Source organism: Pseudonaja textilis, chromosome 5 (genome assembly GCF_049901715.1).
Source record: "Pseudonaja textilis isolate UNSWEBS1 chromosome 5, rPseTex1.2, whole genome shotgun sequence".
In the NCBI taxonomy this organism is placed as follows: Eukaryota; Metazoa; Chordata; class Lepidosauria; order Squamata; family Elapidae; genus Pseudonaja; species Pseudonaja textilis.
This window is the reverse complement of record NC_141994.1, coordinates 15,485,065-15,505,654: the sequence shown is the minus strand read 5'-3', so window position 1 is coordinate 15,505,654 and position 20,590 is coordinate 15,485,065. Positions and strand designations below refer to the sequence as shown.

The window sequence follows — 20,590 nt, the reverse complement described above, 5'->3', positions numbered from 1 at the left end:
AATAGGGAGGAGGGCATGCTCAGAACTAAAGAAGAAAGCAACAGAATTGGTAAAAGAAACAAGGAGAGCTTGTCTACAAACAATGGAAACAGGAGGTGGAGATGATCTCTATTCAACTGTTATATCTGCAATTTAAAGAGGTATTAAGAACAGAAGCTGTGCTCTACTGCAGGGGTCTCCAAGTTTGGCAACTTTAAGACTTGTGGACTTCAACTCCCAGAATTCCTCAGCCAGCAAAGCTGCTGAGGAATTCTGGGAGTTGAAGTCCACAAGTCTTAAAAGTTGCCAAGTTGGAGACCCCTGCTCTACTGGATTCGACCCCTGGCCTGGCCTAATAGTGTAGCAGTCTATTCTCATAGTGGTCAGCCAACTGCACAAGGAAGTCTCTTTCTACCATGCTTAATGGAACATGAGAACATGCCCTCAGTCACAGGAGTTATATAAATACCCTTTTTTTTTACAATACTTTCCTGGATGGATAAACTATTCTTTCCTCACATGGGAATGAGTGACCAGAATGAAAAGAAGCCAGAGGTTCAGTGACATTACTTTTATACCCACCATCATATCCTTCCTGTTTTTCATTACAAACAGTAAAAATGACTAATAGAGTGACAGAAGGCTACTGATAATTAACAGAATTGTCTTTGAGGCAATTCGATGCCGCTTCAAAAAGTACATCGATAATTTATATTCTGTTAAAGTTGAAATAGTTTTTTTTTTAAAAAAAATTGAACTTCTTTCCATTTAAACAGCTAACTTCTGTCTAGAAATTGTTCTCAACTAAATATGTTGTGTGAATTTGTCTAAAACAGGCCATCTGTCTGTTTGAATATTGGAATGCTTTATTAAAAACTTGTTACCTAGCTTTTATTCCTAATCGACAATAAATAGTAGCCAATGAATTTGTCACTGCTGTTTATACTACGTATATAAAAAAAACCACCAAATTGTTTTATTGTTGTTGTTATTGTTGTTGTGGTGAAAATCTATGTGTTTGCTGAGAGCTGACATTGAGTTGATGGCACATAACTGATTGACCAATTATTACTATCCTTAAAATCTGAAATAGTATCTGAAATAATACAAAAATAGTATAGGTTCTCCTGCTTGAGCAGGGGGTGGACTTGAAGACCTCCAAGGACCCTCCTATCGTTTTGTTCTATTCTAAAATGCCCACCCACAATAACTGCCCACGGAAAGAGGGCAGATTGGAAAACCTACACAATTGAATGGTTCCAGAACACACACACAGGCTTGGTTCTCTCCATCGTTTCCAGCATAACGTGCTCAATCATAATTGGGCTGTCCAGTAGATGAGGCAAAGAATTTCCATCTCTATAAATGATTACGCTGATTACTGGAGTATTAATGGTGGGGCGGTTGGGTAACCTGGCAAAAGAGAACAAAATTATCATTACAGATGTACAACGAATAGTTTATTGTTTTCAAAAGAGCATATTGCTTTAGGCTTTAACCAAGACTCAGGACTGGTTCTCTTCTGTGTGAAGATATCTAAAGAGGTGGTTTAAGCAAGCACATTTATTGCTTGATAGCTCTAGCAAATGAGTGATGGATTTTATGTATTAGTGAGTCATCGTCATTTTTAAAAGCACTGTCAGAACATGCATTATATCCTCAACATAATGAGTCAGCTCACACATTTAACTGTGAGCCAAAAGTTCATGAGAATGCAGTTGAGTTTTGAATTGCTCCTATGAATCCTTGAGATTCTAATTCTAAACTAGAAGTTTTAATCAAATCCTAATTTTTCCAAACTGGTATCTATTTTATTGGGGATTAGTTTCTAGGATCATCCAGAACAACCAAAAGAAATGCCAGCAACTAATTTCTCAGTAAACCTAAAATTAAACGTGCAATACATGATTTGGTCATACATAAGCACAATTACCCAACCCAGAAATATTATTCAGGCATGTTAAAAGTATAAATTTTACCTTAAACTCCTTCGGTCGGGATCATAGTTCTTAGGCAGAAAACATCCCAAGGTTCGATATGTAATTACCATAGCAACAGCATGCTGGCTGGAATTCTCTGGATGCCGACGTTGTCTTTTGGCGTGTATATTTTTATTATTTACAATCTCATTCTCCATCTTCAATAAAAGTCCATAGTTTGAAGGCTTTGTCGTAGGACCCACTGAAGAAAAACATGATGCCAAATTAGAGGCTATCATCTATACTTAAAGCAACCATGAAATTACGATTAAAAAGATTAAGAGAATTTGTAATTGAAGATCAAAGTGTAATATTTATTTTATCTGTGTTCTTCTCCTAGTCTTCCCCACTATCCCATAATGGTTCACAACTCACAGGGTTTTTTTTTTTAAATTACTCTAAACCAACTAACAGAAAAATATAGATTCAACAGCATTGACAAAATACTATAATCAAAATTAGTCATTGTGAGTCCAATAAAAAGAAGAACCATGCAAATTAAAATTTCAAATTTTTGATACACCTGTTGGGCGAAATGAGAAAGAAGACACTACAGGATCTGCTCTAGTCAATATAGTTTCAACTTTAACCCTTTTTCTTTTTTATCATCCTTATTAAGTATGAAATCAAATTTTGCAGAAGGAAATGCTAGGAAATGCACTCTGTTATCAAGCATTAGTATTGTGAACTTTGCCTCCTCTAAGTCATACTTAATCTTTCTCAAGCAACAATTTTATAGTAGATCTGAAGATTCTTCTTATTCTATTCTGAAAACACTTAGATAAACTTTCTCAATCTCAGGATTTTTAAATGTGCTTCTACTGAAATTCTTAGAATTTCAAAAAGTTTAGAAAGTTTGTCTTGGAATTAAAGTTACAATCCCAATAGATTTGGTGAGTAGAAGATTGGGAAGAGCTACTCTAAAACAGCATCATACCTTTTTTGATAGATGTTTTGAGCAAAGTTTCAGGAAACAAAACAGATGATTCCAAATCTTTTGGATACTCTTCTTTGATTGTATTAAAATGCGGTACTCTAGCTCCAGTAAAATTAGACTTTTCAAATATGTCAACAGCAATAACTAAAAAGAAATGATATAAACAATGTAACAAGCAGCATAAACAAGAAAAGTCATAGTATATAATTCACTTCTTTCACATATAGCTTAAATAATCAAGTAAATTTAGTAAGTTTAGTAAATTTAATGCTTTATTAGTTTTTTAAACCATAGAGATGTTGGGGAAAAGTTTCATGATATTTATGGGATATTTTTCAGGAAGGAAGGAGTCAAAGTTATAACAAAGTGTGTGAAGATATAACACACCTGTCTGTTTTGGTGGTGCCATATTCCACAACAGAAACATAGTTAAGCATTTTTAGGAATGCACTTGGATATTTGACGACTTCAACTGATTTCTCAAAAAATCACCCCCGTTTTCTAGCATAGAAGCATGAAGAAGTTGCTCTAGAAATTCAATGTCAGTCTTCCAAGGAATACACCTATAATAAATAAATACCGAAGCCCAGAAAATGGTCTTGCTCAGGCCAGCTTCAGGCTTGACATTCAAACTATTTATTCATTTAATTTATATGATTTCAGCAAGATTCTCAGGGCTGAAGACCTTCCCATCCCTACTTGAATAGGTCAGGGATTGACCTCCAAAGCTTCTGCAGGCAATGCAGAGGTTCTACTGTTGGGCTTCAGTGCATCTTGAAATACTATTAAGCGTTTCTGTAGAGCAGCAATGTCAGTGAGAAATGTCTTTTGCAATAGGGATGTAGAAAAATAAATATACTTCAAGAGCAGGTGTCTTCTTTTGGCCTGGGGGCTGCACTTTGAAGTGATTATGATGGATGACTGCCTCTAAAAGTTCCTAGATAAATGTCACAGTTTTTTGGGGGGAGATAGGTGGTAATTTTAAGAATCCAAACTCATAGAGGCTCAAGACATTTAATTTTGCCTTTCTTCTGTGAAAAATACCACAAATCATTCTGATAAAACCCAGAAGCATTTTTACTGAATCACGGAAGCTGCAAATGGGAGGATTGCATGCAGTTTCCAAATCACAGGTTACACACCCACAGGAATTGGGGCCATTTTAATTTCACAATTTTAACTAACTTTTCTTTCTGTTGACTAAAATAATGCAACAATGCATTTGTTGATCATAAATTGCAAGTGTCCTCTTGAAAATGCCGGCTTGTATTAAAATAGCTCATAACATAACCAAGATGATTAGGGGACTGGAGGCTAAAACATACAATGAACAGTTGAAGAAACTGGGCATGGCTAGTCTAGTGGAGATAAGGACCACAGGAGACATAATAGCATTGTTCCAATATTTGAGGGGCTGCCACAGAGAGGAGGGGGTCAAGCTATTTTTTTAAAGCACCCAAAGACCAGACAAGGAGTAATGGATGGAAACTGAACAAGGAGAGATTCAACCTGAAAATAAGGAGAAATTTTCTGACAGTGAGAACAACCAACCAGCAGAAGCTGTAGGAGCTTCATCACTGAAAGCTTTCAAGAAGACACTGGTCTGCCATCTGTCAGAAATGGTGTAGGGTCTCCTGCTTGGGCAGGGGGTTGGACTAGATGACCTATAAGGTCCCTTCCAACTCTGTTAATCTGTTAATTTTTTTAACATGTTTGAGATGTATTGGTTAGTGTTAAATGAGATTTAAAAAAACTAGGGCTTAAATCCTATTTCAGCAATTTCATTTTCATTTAATGAAAACTGTCATTCTTCTACCGTCACATGGAAAATAGTAAAAACCCTGTCTTGAGGATACACATTAGAGTTATAACATAATATATTCTACAGATCAAATTAATACAAGATCACATACTAATTGAAACCACCAGATGAGAGGAACTAAAGCTGCACTTAGACAGAAGGAAGCCCCAATTCAATTCATTAAAACTAAGTTCCTGACTAAACATTCCTAGCTTCATTCTCAAAATAATTGGTCGTTTTCTGACATTAAATTGAGCCAATTATCTATTGACTGTGGCATTCACCCAGCCCTCCTATTTGTCTTCATGTACAAATACAGAAATTTAATGTCAAAACTAGCCCTAAACATTTTCTTCGGCTCCTTTTTTCTCGTTCTCATTTAATCTCCCTGTCAAATTCCTCAGCAGTTGCTGAATTCCCTGTCAGTGAGGCAATTCTTTGCTTATTAAATTTAGAGAGTGACACGTCTACCCCCTATAATCTTCCTTTATTTTTTATTTTTTTGTCTTTCGTTTCCGCACCATGGTCCACAGGTGCTAGGATAGAAATGGTGATGCCATGGAAGAGAGACTGACAGGTTAGGAATCCCAGAGAACTGTTGAGTTTGACAAAGGGCTGAGTGATTCTCAAACACCAACATTAATCCGAGTTTTCCCCCCACTTGTATCACTGGGTACAGATAATCTCCATTAAGCTACTATACTTGGATTCAAAAACTGTTAAGCAATTGCTAAGAGTGAACGTGGCTTTTGATCTAATTTTAGTTTTCCTTTGCTTTAGAGATCTGTGAAGACCATAAACAGGAGGATTGTTCATTTTTTACTTTATTCCTTTTTTATTTACTTTACTTACATTTTACATTTTGTCATGACAAAGTGTCTGGATTCATATGGAGAAATTGAATGTACAGTTATATCTGTCCTACAGCCAGCCCTCCTGTTCTTTTTCATATATATTGTGTGTATATATTATATATTATACAGAGAGAGAGAGAGAGAGAGAGAGAGAGAGAGAGAGAGAGAGATTGATTTCTTTTTGGAACAGTCTTTTTGCCTCATAAGAGAAGAAAAATGGAAATGCTTTTTTAAACTGCTACCTGGTCTCACTAATTTCAAAGCAGGATATGAACTATATTCGTCAAGTTACAATTGTAACAAAGCCTGCCCACGGCCATAGTAATTTGTGACAGTTGTAAATCTATTGGAAGCTAGAATGCAGTATTGCAGGCTAATTCTGCTGACTGCCAGGGGTTCAATCCTGACTGGGTCAAGGTTGACTCAACCTTCCCATTCTTCCAAGGTCGGTAAAATGAGGACCCAGATCGTTGGAGAAAATACACTGACTCTGTAAATCACTTAAGAGAGGGCTGTAAAGCACTGTGAAGCGGTATATAAGTCTAAGTGCTATTGCTATACTTAGTATGAATTTTGAGAATTATAGCTCAGTTCCTTGGAAGGCTTCAGGTACTGAAGAAATGCTTTAAGACAGCAATTCGCAGGTATGTGGACTTCAACTCCCACAATTCCCCAGCCAGCATGATTGCTAAATTTGAGAAAAACTGCTTTAAAAAGTCATATCTGATAAGAAAATGACCATTAGAGGCAAGAACTTACTCATGTTTGCAGCAATGATAACAAAAGGTTTCATGTAGGTTATTTTCATGTTCTTTGCCAGATTGTGAAAATAATTTTCATAGTGTTTCAGTAAGTGAGCGGTACCCCCTTCTGTCCTCTGGATGTGTTCCCAAAGGTCTTCTGTGCGAGGATCCAGTAAGGCACTACCTGTTTTTATGATATTCTAGGAGAAAAAGAAAAATATGCTAAGGAAAAAAAATGTAACAATATCACACTTATAGTAGAAAGAAGCTGAACCGTATCCCTAACCCTAACTGAAACTCTTCATGCAGTCTAATGAAGCTTTCCTTAAACAAACACAAAGGATGATTATTTTATTTTCAGCGTTTTGCTCTACAGTGACTTGCACCTTTTTAATATACAGCAGATCCTTGGGTCACAACCGTAATCCGTTCCAGGATTTTGGCCGCAACCTGATTTGGTCGTGAACGAAAGCACGACCATCTGTGCATGCATGGACAAAACACACACGCACACAAAAAGCCACCAAAGGGGAAATCAGCATGGAAAGGGAATCTTTTTGCACTGATTTTGTTCACCCCCCGATTTTTGAATCATGACCCAATTCAAAAATCGGTTGGATTTTTTGTTCGCCACCCGATTTTCCACTGTACATCATAATTTGGTTTTCCAGTGTTTATAATTTTATTTAAATAGTTTTAGAATTTTAAACTGGATTATTGCTAAGTCTGAGGAATTGATAACTGTTACAAACAAACAAACAATAAATAAACCATGTGTCATTAGAATGGCTGTTGGAAAATGCTCCTGAGAATGCAATAAATAGCCAAGAAAGCAAACAAATGGATTATCAAACAAATGAACCCACACGTCTCATTCGAGACACAAATGACCAGGCTCAAATTATCTCATTTCGGTCACATTATGTGACGATGTATCTCTCTGGAGAAGGCTCTAATGCTGGGAAGGAAAGAGAAGAAGAGGGTGATCACTAGCAAGATGGATGGACTCAATTAGAGCAGTGAGGGATGAACTGTTGGAAGATCTGAGAAACCAGATCGAGGACAGATTGTCATGCAGAAAAATCTAACTATGGCAGCATTCCCCAACTTTTCCAGATTGGTAGCCCAGTGCTGGAGTGGGGAAAGAGGGAATGGTTTTGTGCGAGGGGCAGACACGCCGTTCAGGTCGGCCCGCTACTCATGAGGCCTGGTCGTGAATAGGCCATGGCTGGTAGTAGGCCGCGGCCCACAGGTTGAGCGTCCCTGATCTATGGTCTCTAAAAGTCAACACCAACTTGATGGCACATAATAAATCAATCATTACAGGTCGTTCTCAATTTACAATCACAAGTGGGCCTGGAAGTTTGGTCGTAAGTTGAGGCAGTCGGTCAGGAGATCACCATGTGACCTGACTTGATTTTACAACCAACATTATGATAGTTATAAGTTGCAAATAACAATCATATGACCATAGTATGCTACAACTGATCCTGAGCAGGATGCCAAGTGCCCAAAATGTGGACATGTGACTGTTCTAGGGGTGGACATTTTAAGATGGTCAAATGTGTTTTGCAGGTTATATGCATAAAGTACCCTTTGCAAGGCTGTCCAAATTTCAAATGGTTGTTAAGTGCTCCTCATTAAGTGAGGACTACTTTTAAAATGGAAACTTGTTTTTAGAAATCCATAAAACGCCAGCAGGGAGAAATCTAAAAGAACACTATTTTTTCTCAGTGAATTATCATTCTTAGCTAACATAGCTGAGTAACCATGAAAGAAAATGTCTATTACATTCAGATGGATTCATATTTTCCAAGAATAGCATTCAATATAGTGGACATATAGAAGAATAAAACTCTTCTTTCTTAGGTATTTGGCATGAATGATACAACATATCTTCATAAAACTATAGAGCTCTCTACCAATGCGTTAGTCCTGCATAGCGCTGAAAAACTGAATGGAGTAAGAGGTGGTTTTTCCATGGAAACTATAATACATATTTGTTGGCATTCATGCAAAATTATAAACTGTGTAATTGGAACACAAGCTATTTTTCAATGTTTGATACTTGATTTGTGTGAAAAGGAAGATTTAACATTTCTTTCTTTGTTACACAGCCATCATTTGGGCTATTTTATTAACTATTTAAAAGCGATTATTTAATATTAAGGAAATTTGGAAAATATAGCTATAAAGTAAATACAGTTTCTTCAGGAAAAAATGTTTCTTTTTATTGCAATTTGATAATACCAGAAAGGGCTTTTATTCTGCACAGTTTATAAAAGCATAGAGAGATTGGCACTGGAGCTGTAATCATAGGGCTATTGTTTCACAATGAATTTAAACAAACTTCATGTTACATAGCGACTTGGTTCTTTGGAGGATGAATTCAATTATTTTTTGGTGAATCTAAAGCACATTCTTAGATTTCAAAAACAGAATCTCTATGCTCTGTGGAATTCACTAGAACATTTTAATGCTGAGTACTGGCAGCAGTGCCAGAAAAAGGTGTTAACAGTCTATTTCCAATTTAACATCTTCCTTCAAACATGCAAACATCATTCAGTGTTATATCTCACTTTCATTATGCTGGAGCTCTTATAGAGTAATACCTTGCAATGCATTTTCGCACAAAGCCATGTAATCTAGGGCTCATTTAAAAAAAAAATACTTTTTTTGTATTAACAGGGACTTACCAGGTGAAAGAAGGAAATGATTCCAACATCCACCTCCCTATCACAGGTCTATCCTTTTTTTCAGGACCAATTTATCAGAAATGCTACTTCAGCCCAGAAAACACGACTAAAAATATGAATATATTGCTCCATTGCACTAAAGAGATTATAACAGTGGCCATGATGGGAATGACATGGGACTCGTGTCAGGGGCAAGTATGGTGGCCAAGTGCTAAGGCAGGACTTCCCTGAGACCCTCCCTTACTCTCATTATAATCTCCTTCCTTCCTTCCTTTCCTTCCCTCTTCATTCTTCTTCCTTCCCCTCTTTCTCCATTTTCCTTCCTTGCTGTCTTCCCACCTTCCCATCTTTTTCTTCATCTTTCGTCTTTCCCTTTCTCCTTTCCTGTCCCTTCTTGCTTGCTCAAATGCAAAAGGGGAGACATTTCTCCATTTGTTTTGCTTTTAGTTCGTTTTTCTAGCCCTTCTGCCAGCAAAAACAGAGCTTGTACACGCCCCCCAAGCTACATTTTCACTGGCAGAGGCACCACAGGCTGGCCCTTTGCTGTTTCCAAGCACCGGTGGACAGGATCTGGCCCATGAGTCTTGAGTTTGACACCTCTGCTGTAGATCCTTTTTTAAGCTATAAATATATATTTTTTATCAACAGTTGGTTTTAGTTGAACTGCTTTAGAAAGCTTGATCATTTATGTGGCATTTCTGCATAGTGAAATAAAAGATCTATTAAGGCCTTCTATGCTTTCATCAAGCCCCTGACAGGACTTCCCTTTCATATAGTCAGAGAACTGAAAGGACTACTAGATAAATAATGTGCAATCTTATGCCTCTCTTCACAGTGTCCTGTTAAGGTATTGAGATTTAAGAACTGACCAGTTGCTGTAAGGCTGATGCAATGTAAGGCTGATGCAATGAGGATGAATCAGCATTGGTATTGCCTTTTTAAGACTATCTATGGGTCCACGGAAGTCTTTACTTTTTTAAGAGGTGCCTATATAATGGTAGCCATTAGAGGGTGGGTTTCTCTCTCGTGTCCGATATTCATTGCAGAGTTCTCTGTGCAGAATTAAGATTGATTACTTGCCAGGTATTTGCCTACCATGTACATTTCTGTATATAACTGTCTTGTAGATAAACCACTGTTAAATGTCTAAGCCTCTGCATCTGTGTTTTGTTCATAATAGTAGTCACACTGCAAACACTCTGACATGTCCTCCTAAGAAAGAAGAATTGCATTCCCACATTTTGGGCAACTGATTGTCCCTAAGGGTCATATCCTTGTCCTTTTTTACTATCAGTTCAACATTCCTTACCTCATTAAATTCCACATCTCTTGTTGCAGCCAAATCAAACCCCTGTTGCTGGCTCTCATACTGCAACACCCTGATCATCATCTGGTACGCTATCCGCACATCATTTCCGTAGAAGGAATTTGTGTGGTTTGTGGCATTCTGAAGCACTTTTGCTATCTGCACCGACTTATCACTGTCCATTTTTGTCTCATTATGGAGAAACTTCTCATTCTGACCAAAACAGAAAAATAAGGCAAAAATCAAATGTTAGGAAACAGATTTCATTTGTTCATTGGTAAATCATTTGAAGGAGTGCTGGATTCATCCTTTTAGATTCAATTTGCCAGTTGGCTCACCTGGTAAATAAACCTTTATGTCAGAGGTCTCCAAACTTGGCAACTTTAAGACTTGTGGACTTTAACTCCCAGAATTCTGGGAATTGAAGTCCACAAGTCTTAAAGTTGCCAACTTTGGGGACCCTTGCTGTATGTGGTAGAAATGTAGGCCAAGTTGTAGGTTTGGTTTACATGTAAATATATTGTACTCTTTCAGGGTATGAAGGCTATCTGGTGCATGTAAACACACGCCTTTTTCCTGTACACATATAATCTTTTAGATATTTGGGCAGAAATTTTATGAAATGAACATTCTGCTCACGTTTGTCTGTCTATGTTTCTTTGCATATGCACTGAAACAGCAGTTCCTAACTTTTCTGGCTCTGTGGACCAGCAGAGGCGATGTTGGGGTGTGTGTATAGAGAGAGGGCTTGTTCCATATGCATGCACGCCGCTTGCACCAAAGGAGCTTTGCACACTTGTCTGTAGAGATTCTCAGTCATCCAGGTCGTGGTTGTCCCAAAGGTGCTTTTTCAGGAGGCAACTGGTCTTTCTTGTTTTTTCGTTTTGAAGACGTTTCGCTTCTCATCCAAGAAGCTTCTTCAGCTCTGACTGGATGGTGGGGAATGGAAGGATTTATACGCCTTGTAGACAGCTGGTCATTTGCATCCTTTTCGAGGGTCGCTGAAGCACTTGGAGGTTTATCTGTGTCCTCAGGGTCACCTGAGTAGTGCTTCTGGTTCCTGTAGTCTGCATTTTTTTCCCCTCTGGAAATCAATTCCTGCCTCCACATCATTCAAAGGGCGTTCATCCCAAATTTTATAGCTAAAAGCTATGCAATTCCTGCAATGAATATAAATCCTCCCATTCCCCACCATCCAGTCACAGCGGAAGAAGCTTCTTGGATGAGAAGCGAAATGTCTTCAGAAGAATTTGGATGCTTGACAACTGACTTATATATGACGCTGGTAGTGTCCCAGAGTCACGTGATCCCCTTTTGCGACTTTCTAACAAACAAAGTCAATAGGGAAACCAGATACACTTAACAACCGGATTACTAATTTAACAACTGCAGTGATTCACTTAACAAATGTGGCAAGAAAAGTTGTAAAATAGAACAAAATTGACTTAACAAATTTCTCACTTGGCAACATAAATTTTGGGCTCAGTTGTGATCGTAACCTGAGGACTACCTCTCCAGCTAGTCCTCAACTTACTTCCACAACTAGAACTAGAATGAGCCATGGTGGTGCGGTGGTTAGAATGCAGTATTGAAGGGTAATTCTGCTGACTACCAGCAGTTCGATTCTCACCAGGCTCAAGGTTGTCCTTCTGTCCTTCTGAGGCAGGTAAAATGGGGACCCAAATAGGCTGAATCTGTAAACCTCTTAGGCTGTAAAGCACTGTAAAAGCAGTATATAAGTCTAAGTGCTATTGCTGTTACTAGAATTTCCATGGCTAAGAAGCCAGTTATTATATGAACCACACCTGATTTTATGATTTTTTTGCTCCAGTTATTAAGAGAATCACTGCAGTTGTTATGTGAACCATATGGTCATTAAATGAATCTGGCTTCCCCCAATGACTGTGATTGTTGGAAGCTAGCTGGGAAAGTCAGAAATTGAGACAATTTGACTCTGGAACTCTGTAATCATCATAAATACATGCAGGTTGCCAAGGGGCATGTGACTATGGGGATATTGCAACGGCCATAAGTGTGAGGACTGGTCATAAGTAACTTTTTCAGGCCTATCGTACCTTTGAATGGTCACTAAGCAAATGGTTGTAAGTCAAGGCCTACCTGTAAATGACACATTAAAACTTTTCCAAAAATATTACCAATTTCTATGGAACAATTAATACCGTGCTCGGTAGGTACCCCATTCTTACCATGATTTTGAGAGTCACAAAGTTAATGGTAGTACAGTTAAAAAGTTGAGGGGACAGCCAGCCTTTCTCACTGCTACAATGCCGAACAGCGTTTCCTTAAAAAAGAAAACCAATTAGTGAGAACTTTAAAAGTTTACCATCGTGTTTAATTTGTAAGAAAATTAACCTTTTGCAGCTTTTTATTCTACGCAAATAGATGCTTAATGATTATATACAATTATAGGCAAGAAGCACTTCTAATTATATTTTTTTAAAAGGGCATTTTACAACAGAATCCTATGTCGATGGAGTTTGGTGGCGGTGGTATTGGTGGCAGTTTAACCAGGGGTGGGATTCTGCCAGTTTGGACCTGTTCGGGTGAACCCCTAGCTCCGAAGATCAGCTGGGAGCGAACCGGTTCGCTCCGCTGATCAAGTGGCCCCGCCCCTGTGCTGTACTGACCTTTATCATCCCAGCTGATCAGCGTGGAAGAGCGGATTGCTTCTCCTCAGCTGTTTTACTCCCCCCAAAGTAACATAGCAGGTAAGGATTTTTGCACTGATGTTCACGTGCGCTCAGCGTGCATCAGATGCGCGGATCTCCGAACCAGTTGTTATACTGGCAGCATCCCACCCCTGACTTTTACCAGTTAAATGAGAGTCAGTTTGGTCTAGTGGTTACGGCAACAGGTTAGAAAGCAAGTGTGTGAGTGTGACTTCAAGTCCCGCTTAGCTCTGAAAGCCAGCTGGGTGACTTTGGACAAGTCATCTTCTCTCCATCCAACTCACCTCACAGAGCTGTTTTTGGGTGGGAAACCTTTCATACAACTGGAGACTCTTGAACAATATATAAGAGCTTTATTATGGAGCTTTTGCAAAAGGGAATTCTGTGCTTGTGGCCACAGAAGACATGTTTCCTGGGAAGGCTGGGGTTTATATACAGTTTCAGATATACAGTCTCTGCCCCTTTCCGGGTTCACAATCGATCCATCTACATATCACCCTACGCAATACCCTATTATTGTAGCATACCATCCGTTTTACATATCCCAGAGTGGGAAGGTGTATTGGGTATGTTGGCCGTCTTGAGTTATTTGTGAAAATAACATAGGTTGGATGTAAATAAATGAATGAAGAAATAATGAAATCATCAAAGAGAATAGAATAGAGTTGGAAGGGACCTTGGAGGTCTTCTAGTCCAGCCTCCTGCTCAAGCAGGAGAACCTATACCATCTCAGACAAGCGACTGTCCAGTCTCTCCTTAAAAACCTCCAAGTGAAAAAGCACCCACAATTTCTGGAGGCAAACTGTTCCACTGGTTAATTGATTTTCTACATATGTCATTATAAATATGCCATTAAGATGGAGGATAAAAGAGAAGATTCCGATTCTGTTTTCAAAAGTTTTGTTTTTCTCCTCCCTCTTATGTTTCAACTACCAAATTAACTGCTTTGTCTAAATGGAATTTTTAATATGTCCTTAACATGTTCCGTCTGGGCGAAACAGACTTCCATCTTCAGGCTTTCATAGACAGCTTCCTTCCATATGTCAACCAACCTTTTAGAATTTTTATTTTTCCCAACACTTAACCTAGAATAACACTTTATATATCTAACAATTGCTTACCCACTGATCCCTTAGGACATGGAACAGCAGCAGGTTGTCCAAACTTGGTTTGTGGCCACCAAATGCCAGCTTCAAAAGCCTTGGGACATCCATTGTAAACCACTACATGAGAATAAAGTGATAGTTATATATATATATAAAACTATATACATTTTATGAGAAAGAGAGAGGGGCAGGGAGAGAGACAGAGAGATCAACAATATAAAGCAAAATAGCAGAAAGAAGAAATGAAAATAATCACTATTCTTGTCTTTTTTGGAAAGATGAGAAGTGTATATAATCTTGCTCGATGTTCAAAGCCTTTATTGTCGTCGTACATCATGTATACAGTGAAATTGGTTTAGCCTCTACTGGTGCACTCCATACAGGAATACAAGACAACATCAATAATACTTATACAAGTAGTTAGGGGAAAAAAAACTAGTCATACGTTTCCATACGTACGTCATATTCTGTGCAACGTATATATTACTCTGGTATATGATCTTATATCATGGTATATACATATTACACCATTACATACTGGCACCAGTGAAATTCAACATATTAACCTGTTTGTGGTGCTATATTGTGTTTAGGAGTCTGACAGCCCATGGGTAGAAGCTGTTTTTAAATCTGTTTGTTATAGCTGGCTATACTTCTGTGTCTTCTGCCTGATGGTAAAAGTGAAAAGAGATACTGGCCAGGATGTGAATTATCCCTAAGTATCTTGAAAAAGAAATAAAAAACAAAACAAAAAAACTTTTTTTTCTGCAAGTGTTCCAACCAAAAAGTCCCATTATTCATAATTTATTGTAATATACTGCTTAGACTGAGTTTGCCATGATCATATTTAATCAAAGCAAATCTCTCAAGGATGATCAGCCTACATTTATCCTTAAATTTAATTCCTTTCTATAAAATTGATTTATCTTCTCCCTTGCTGCTTCATTGAGAATTGAAGATAGCCAACAATGATTAAAATACAAAGAAATTTAAACCTCACATGAAAACAAGAATGTGAAATTAAAATCTTGGCAAAACTATGTATCTTGGGCTTTTCTCAAGTGGAAAAAATGTACTTCAGAACCAACTCCTGAATCAACTATCCTTCAGTAAAATTGCTAAGGAGAATAAAAAACCTGCTACACATTAACAGACAAGTCAAACAACTGACAGGGCTAACATTAATCCTGAATGGTAGATAAAATAATGTCTCTTTGGCATTGGGAATACAAATTATTCAAATCAGCCTAGGAAGGATATTCTACAATGAGCCATCTCTAATTAGAAGGACTCTAATCTACTATCTCTAATAGCTTCCCACCTCTTTTACAGAAAACCATGCACAAAATATGTGAATAGTATAGAATAAAATAACAGAGTTGGAAGGGACCTTGGAGGTCTTCTAGTCCAACCCCCTGCTTAGGCAGGAAACTCTACACCATTTCAGACAAATGGTTATCCAATCTCTTCTTTAAAACTTCCAGTGTTGGAGAGAATTCACAACTTCTGGAGGCAGGCTGTTCCACTGATGAATTGTTCCAACTGTCAGGAAATTTCTCCATAGTTCTAGGTTGCAAGTATACAAGTATATATGTATATGGTACAAGTATAGTTGTACATGAATGCAAAAAATACTTCAGGTTCACTAGTTTTATGCTTAATGCTTTAAGTATAAAACTATGAGAGTTGTGTTTGTCACTGGGATTATTTTTAGAACCAAGCATAGAAGTGTTGAAAGGAGCAAGTGGGAGGGAGGATTGAAAGAAATCCAATATCAGAAGAAATATATGGAATGCTGAAGTTTTTAAATACGAAAGCTAATAGAACAGAAAAAGGACTACAAGCTCACTGCTCAGAGTCCAGCCTTTTCACTCTCAACTGATTCATTAGCTCTCAATCAATACCAATACAGCTTGGTTTGGATCCTCTCCATAGAATCGTTGTTTGTTCCCATGGCACAGCAAGAAAGATGGATCAGGGCAAGGCACAAGCTGCTGGTGTCTAGACAACAGAAGGAGCCTATTTTTATGCCAGGAAGAACATTTGTGCCTACCCAACTTATTTTCCAGAGGCCTCAGAGATAGCCAATTCCATGAAACAATGTCATCTTCAATTTCAAATTCTTCATCAGTAGATGATAAAAAAATAGATACAGGTAAGTCCCTGACTTTCAACAGTCCATTTAGTGACCATTCAAAGTTACAACGGCACTGAAGAAAATGACCTATGACCGTTTTTCACAGTTACAACCTTCCCAGCATCTTCATGATCATATGATCAAAATTCAGATGCTCGGCAACTGGTTCATATTTATGACCATTGCTGTGTCCGGGGGTTATGTGATCTCTTTTTGTGACCTTCTGACAAGTGAAGTCAGTGGGAAAGCCAAATTCATTTAACAATGGGGTTACTAACTTATCAGTTGCAGTGGTTCAATTAACAACTGAGGCAAGAAAGGTCGTAAAATGGGACGCAATTCACTTAACAAAGGTCTCACTTAACAAAGGTCTCATTTAACAAGAGAAATTTTGGGTTCAATTGTGATCATAAGGTGAGAACCACCTGTATAAGTAACTGGCTACATCTAGTTTTTATTTACCTCTATGGCAGTCAACACTGCTCAAAATGGAGGACAAGTTTTCAAACGTAGCAAATGGGAAACCAAGAAGATACCTTCACATCCATGAGGTGTAACTTCAGCAAAAGGATTATCACAGCGATTACACTGTCGTCCGATCACTCCTGATTTGCAGGGACATTGTCCAGTTTCCATGTCACAAGTGCGAGTGTGGGAACCAGAAGGGAAACAATCACATGGATAACAAGTGTCATTTTTCTGTGGTCGGTAATAGTTTGTCTGGAAAGAGGAAAATCCATCAGTCAGTCAAGGCTATCATAAATGCAATGATTTGAATGCAGGATTATTTAAAAACACCAGGAATCCTGCCTTTTTTCCCCATCAGGAAAATGATACTTAAAATAAACTTTTCATGTACAGACACTGAACTCAACAGCTGGACTTTTTCAAGTTTCAAAATCTAACATGGAGATAAAAAATGAGGAGATGGTAGGGCATAAAGTGGAATATAAACCGGAATTTTTCTTACTCAGAATCATAACATAAAAATATAATAAAGAGATGTATTTAATTATACATGTGATCACGGCAGCGAGGTTAACCTTTGCTCAAAAGTGGAAAGATAAAAAAATTCCCGATGAAAGCGAAGTAATAAAAAAGATATGGACTTGCGCTGAGATGGATACATTAACTTTTGAAATGAAAGATAAAGATGAGACAGAATATTATAAAGTATGGGATAAATTCTATCAATGGTGGGAAAAAAGGAAGGATCTAGAATCAAAAGAAAGTAGGGTTGGAAGAACAGATGATTAGAAATAGAAAATATTGTATAAATGTATAAAAAACATGTATTCTATGCCATAATGAGTATGACAAACAGGATTGTCAGGACAATCACACTATGTCCAATGTTTTTAACAATAAAACTTTTGAAAAAAAGATAATTCTTATTCAAATAACTCCCAAATCTACCCTTATTTTTTTTCTTGAAACATAACTTTAAGACCAAGGATATAAAAAGGAATTTAGAGATTTTGAAGATGTATGGAGATTTAAGTTAAATCTCATCAATATTATTCAATTCTGAATTGCCTGAAGTGATGCAAAGAATGATCCATTCCTTACCTTACAACGACATACTCCATTTGTCTTGTTGCAATCAGGATCAAATCCTTTACTGATGTCACAATTACATGGCCCACAAATGGGATTTCCCCACCAGCCTCTGGGACAAGGTAAATCAATTCTACAGAGGAATTTGAATGTTGAAAGATGTAATAATCACTACTCTCGTTCAAAATTATGTAAAGATGAGTTTAAAAAAAGATATTCTCTTTCGCCCAAAAGAGCAATGCATGTCTTGCTCTTTTGTGCTAACATTTCATAAATTCATATACTGTGTGTGTGAATTTATAAAATATTATACATGAAATAAAAGAACACACACCTATACACACACACACTTCAGGCTAAGTTCTCTGACTTATGTAACAGATAATTTCTTAGAGAGATTGTCAGGTGTGAACAACCAGACTCACACATGTAAAATTAAAACTAGCTACTTTATTGTTCAATGCCTATTTCACAGGAATCTTCCCAAACGAGCAATTTCATTTTAAATCATATTTTATTCCAATTCCACTTTAAATTGCTTTTATCAAATTGTAGTAATAATTTGTTTCTGGAATTCTGCACTTTGATATGGCCCAAGGGCTAATCAATGCATAAAGTTTAATAACTTCAGATTAATTCCCCATTTGATTCCTCCCCCTGAATGGGACATTGCTTTCCAACATCAATTGTGTGATGGTACATTGCCAACTATAACTGATCTCAGCGAGCTGAATAGAGTCAGACCTGGCTAGTACTTGAACGGAAAAACACAAGGAAATCCCAGGATTGTAGCTAGAGTGGGAAGACAAACATACATGCCAAAAGAAGGAAAGAGCAAGCTATTTCTGTATGGTTGCCAAGAAATCACTAGGAATTGAACTCAACATGGAAAATTTCCCAATTAAAAAATACAATAGAATGGTATGAATTAAATACGACTAAATAAATTATCTCAAATATTTTGTTTGAAACATAATGGCTCACTTTTATGTATGTTTGTATGTGTGAGAGATTGTAGAGAGTACAGGTAGTCCTCGACTTACAATGGTTCATTTAGTGACCATTCAAAGTTACAACAGCACTGAAAATAATGACTACTGACCAATTTTCACACTTATGACTGTTGCAGCATCACTGTGGTTACATGATTTATATTCAAATGCTTGGCAATTGACTCAGTGGTAGGATTCAACATTTTTTATTACTGGTTCTGTGGGTGTGGCCTGGGTTGGTGGGCATAGCAGGGGAAGGATACTGCAAAATCCCCTCCCTACCCCACTAACCTGCTTTCCAGCTCCGTTCTCCTGTGCAGGACAACAAAAGAAGAGCCAGCCAATCAGCTGGGACTCAGGAGGCAGAGAATCGATGGGGGCGGGGCCAGTCAGAGGTGGTATTTGCTGGTTCTCAGAACTACTCAACATTTCCGCTACCGATTCTCCAGAACTGGTCAGAACCTGCTGAATACCACCTCTGAACTGACTCATATTTACGACAGCTGCAGCGTCTCAGGGTCACATGATCCCCTTTTGCAACCTTCTGACAAGCCAAGTCAATGGGGAAACCACATTCACTTAACAACTGGGCTACTAATTTAACAACTGCAGTGATTCAGTCAAAAAGGGTGGCCCGAAAGGTTGTAAAATGGGGTAAAGCTCACTTAAAAATTTCTCAGTTAGCAACATAAACTTTGGGCTCAATTGTGGCCATAAATTGAGGATTACCTGTATTTAGAAAGGAAAAGAAAACTAGCCAAAGTCCTTTGCTTACTTGCTTTCACAGTACTGTCCATAATAGCTTTGTCCACATTCACAGGTGTAACCATGAGAAGAGCTTGGTTTATGAATACAAGTAGATACATGTTCACATGGGTTCAAACTACAAACATCAACACAATCTGTTCCAAAGTACCCTGAGAAAACAAGGATACAGTCACAGAGAAAACTGAGAACTTATTAATGTTCTAAAATTCTCAGAAATAAACAAAATTGGACACTAATAACGCTTCTTGAATTATCAAGACCTTTTTGTATAGCCATCAAAAAAGTTATTTTTGTTTAGAAAGAGTGAGACCACATATACTACAGGATGATCTAATATTGTGCAGCCACGTATGGAAGCAACTGAAGTACTATGCTGCTTAAGGTATTAAAGGAACTAATTTAAAATATGCTTCTTGATTTCTGAATGTTCAAAAAAGGGCTTAATGATATACCTAACATGTATCTCACAAATAGAAGTTGTTCAGGAGCTATCATTCAGACAAAGGGGTTTGGAAATAAGCTCTGTAGTAGCATAATAGGAAGCCTATATTAACCCTATTAAACCTTACATTAAACATAATTATTGGGATTTACTTTTTAAGTAAATATGGATTAACATGTCAGTTATGCAGTTTAAGGCTCAAAATAAAACTCAGTCTGAAAAAAAAACCCTGAATTATATAAAGCAGGTTAAAATACTCTTTTAAAACTAAAATCATTTTGAAGTTTAAACAAATAACAATTCCATTTTATATTTCAATCACATTATTTTCTTTTCCAACACTCATGTTATGGGGCAAGAAGTGGACACTGAAAATTCTTCCAATTAAAACGAATACAAGAGATTCTGGAATTTTTGTTTAGTTTTGATAGATATTGTAGCATTTTCTCCACTTCCTGCCAAAAATGAAGATGGTGATACTTGAGAAAGTAACAAGGGCCGAGTGTCATTCAGAAATGTGTGTAGGACCACCAACTTCCCTTGCACGAGATTATAGGCAGGAATTTCTGTTCAGCTGCCAAATTATAGGAAAACATTCTTAAA

The 20,590-nt window shown here is 37.5% G+C and overlaps 1 protein-coding gene across 3 annotated transcripts in view; it reads right to left on the bottom strand.

Annotated features, from left to right (window-relative positions):
• The window catches only part of CELSR1 (cadherin EGF LAG seven-pass G-type receptor 1), a 171,330-nt gene that overhangs the window by 26,636 nt on the left and 124,104 nt on the right, over positions 1–20,590 (bottom strand). For all 3 annotated transcript variants that reach the window (XM_026702947.2, XM_087934145.1, XM_087934144.1), the window contains exons 13-22: positions 19,553–19,694; positions 17,798–17,918; positions 16,765–16,948; positions 14,107–14,208; positions 12,503–12,597; positions 10,299–10,508; positions 6,310–6,493; positions 2,896–3,039; positions 1,959–2,160; positions 1,225–1,392 (exon numbers count right to left, since the gene is read on the bottom strand). In XM_026702947.2, coding sequence (XP_026558732.2) covers positions 1,225–1,392; positions 1,959–2,160; positions 2,896–3,039; positions 6,310–6,493; positions 10,299–10,508; positions 12,503–12,597; positions 14,107–14,208; positions 16,765–16,948; positions 17,798–17,918; positions 19,553–19,694 — 1,552 coding nt within the window. The remainder of the gene's footprint in view (positions 1–1,224; positions 1,393–1,958; positions 2,161–2,895; positions 3,040–6,309; positions 6,494–10,298; positions 10,509–12,502; positions 12,598–14,106; positions 14,209–16,764; positions 16,949–17,797; positions 17,919–19,552; positions 19,695–20,590) is intronic.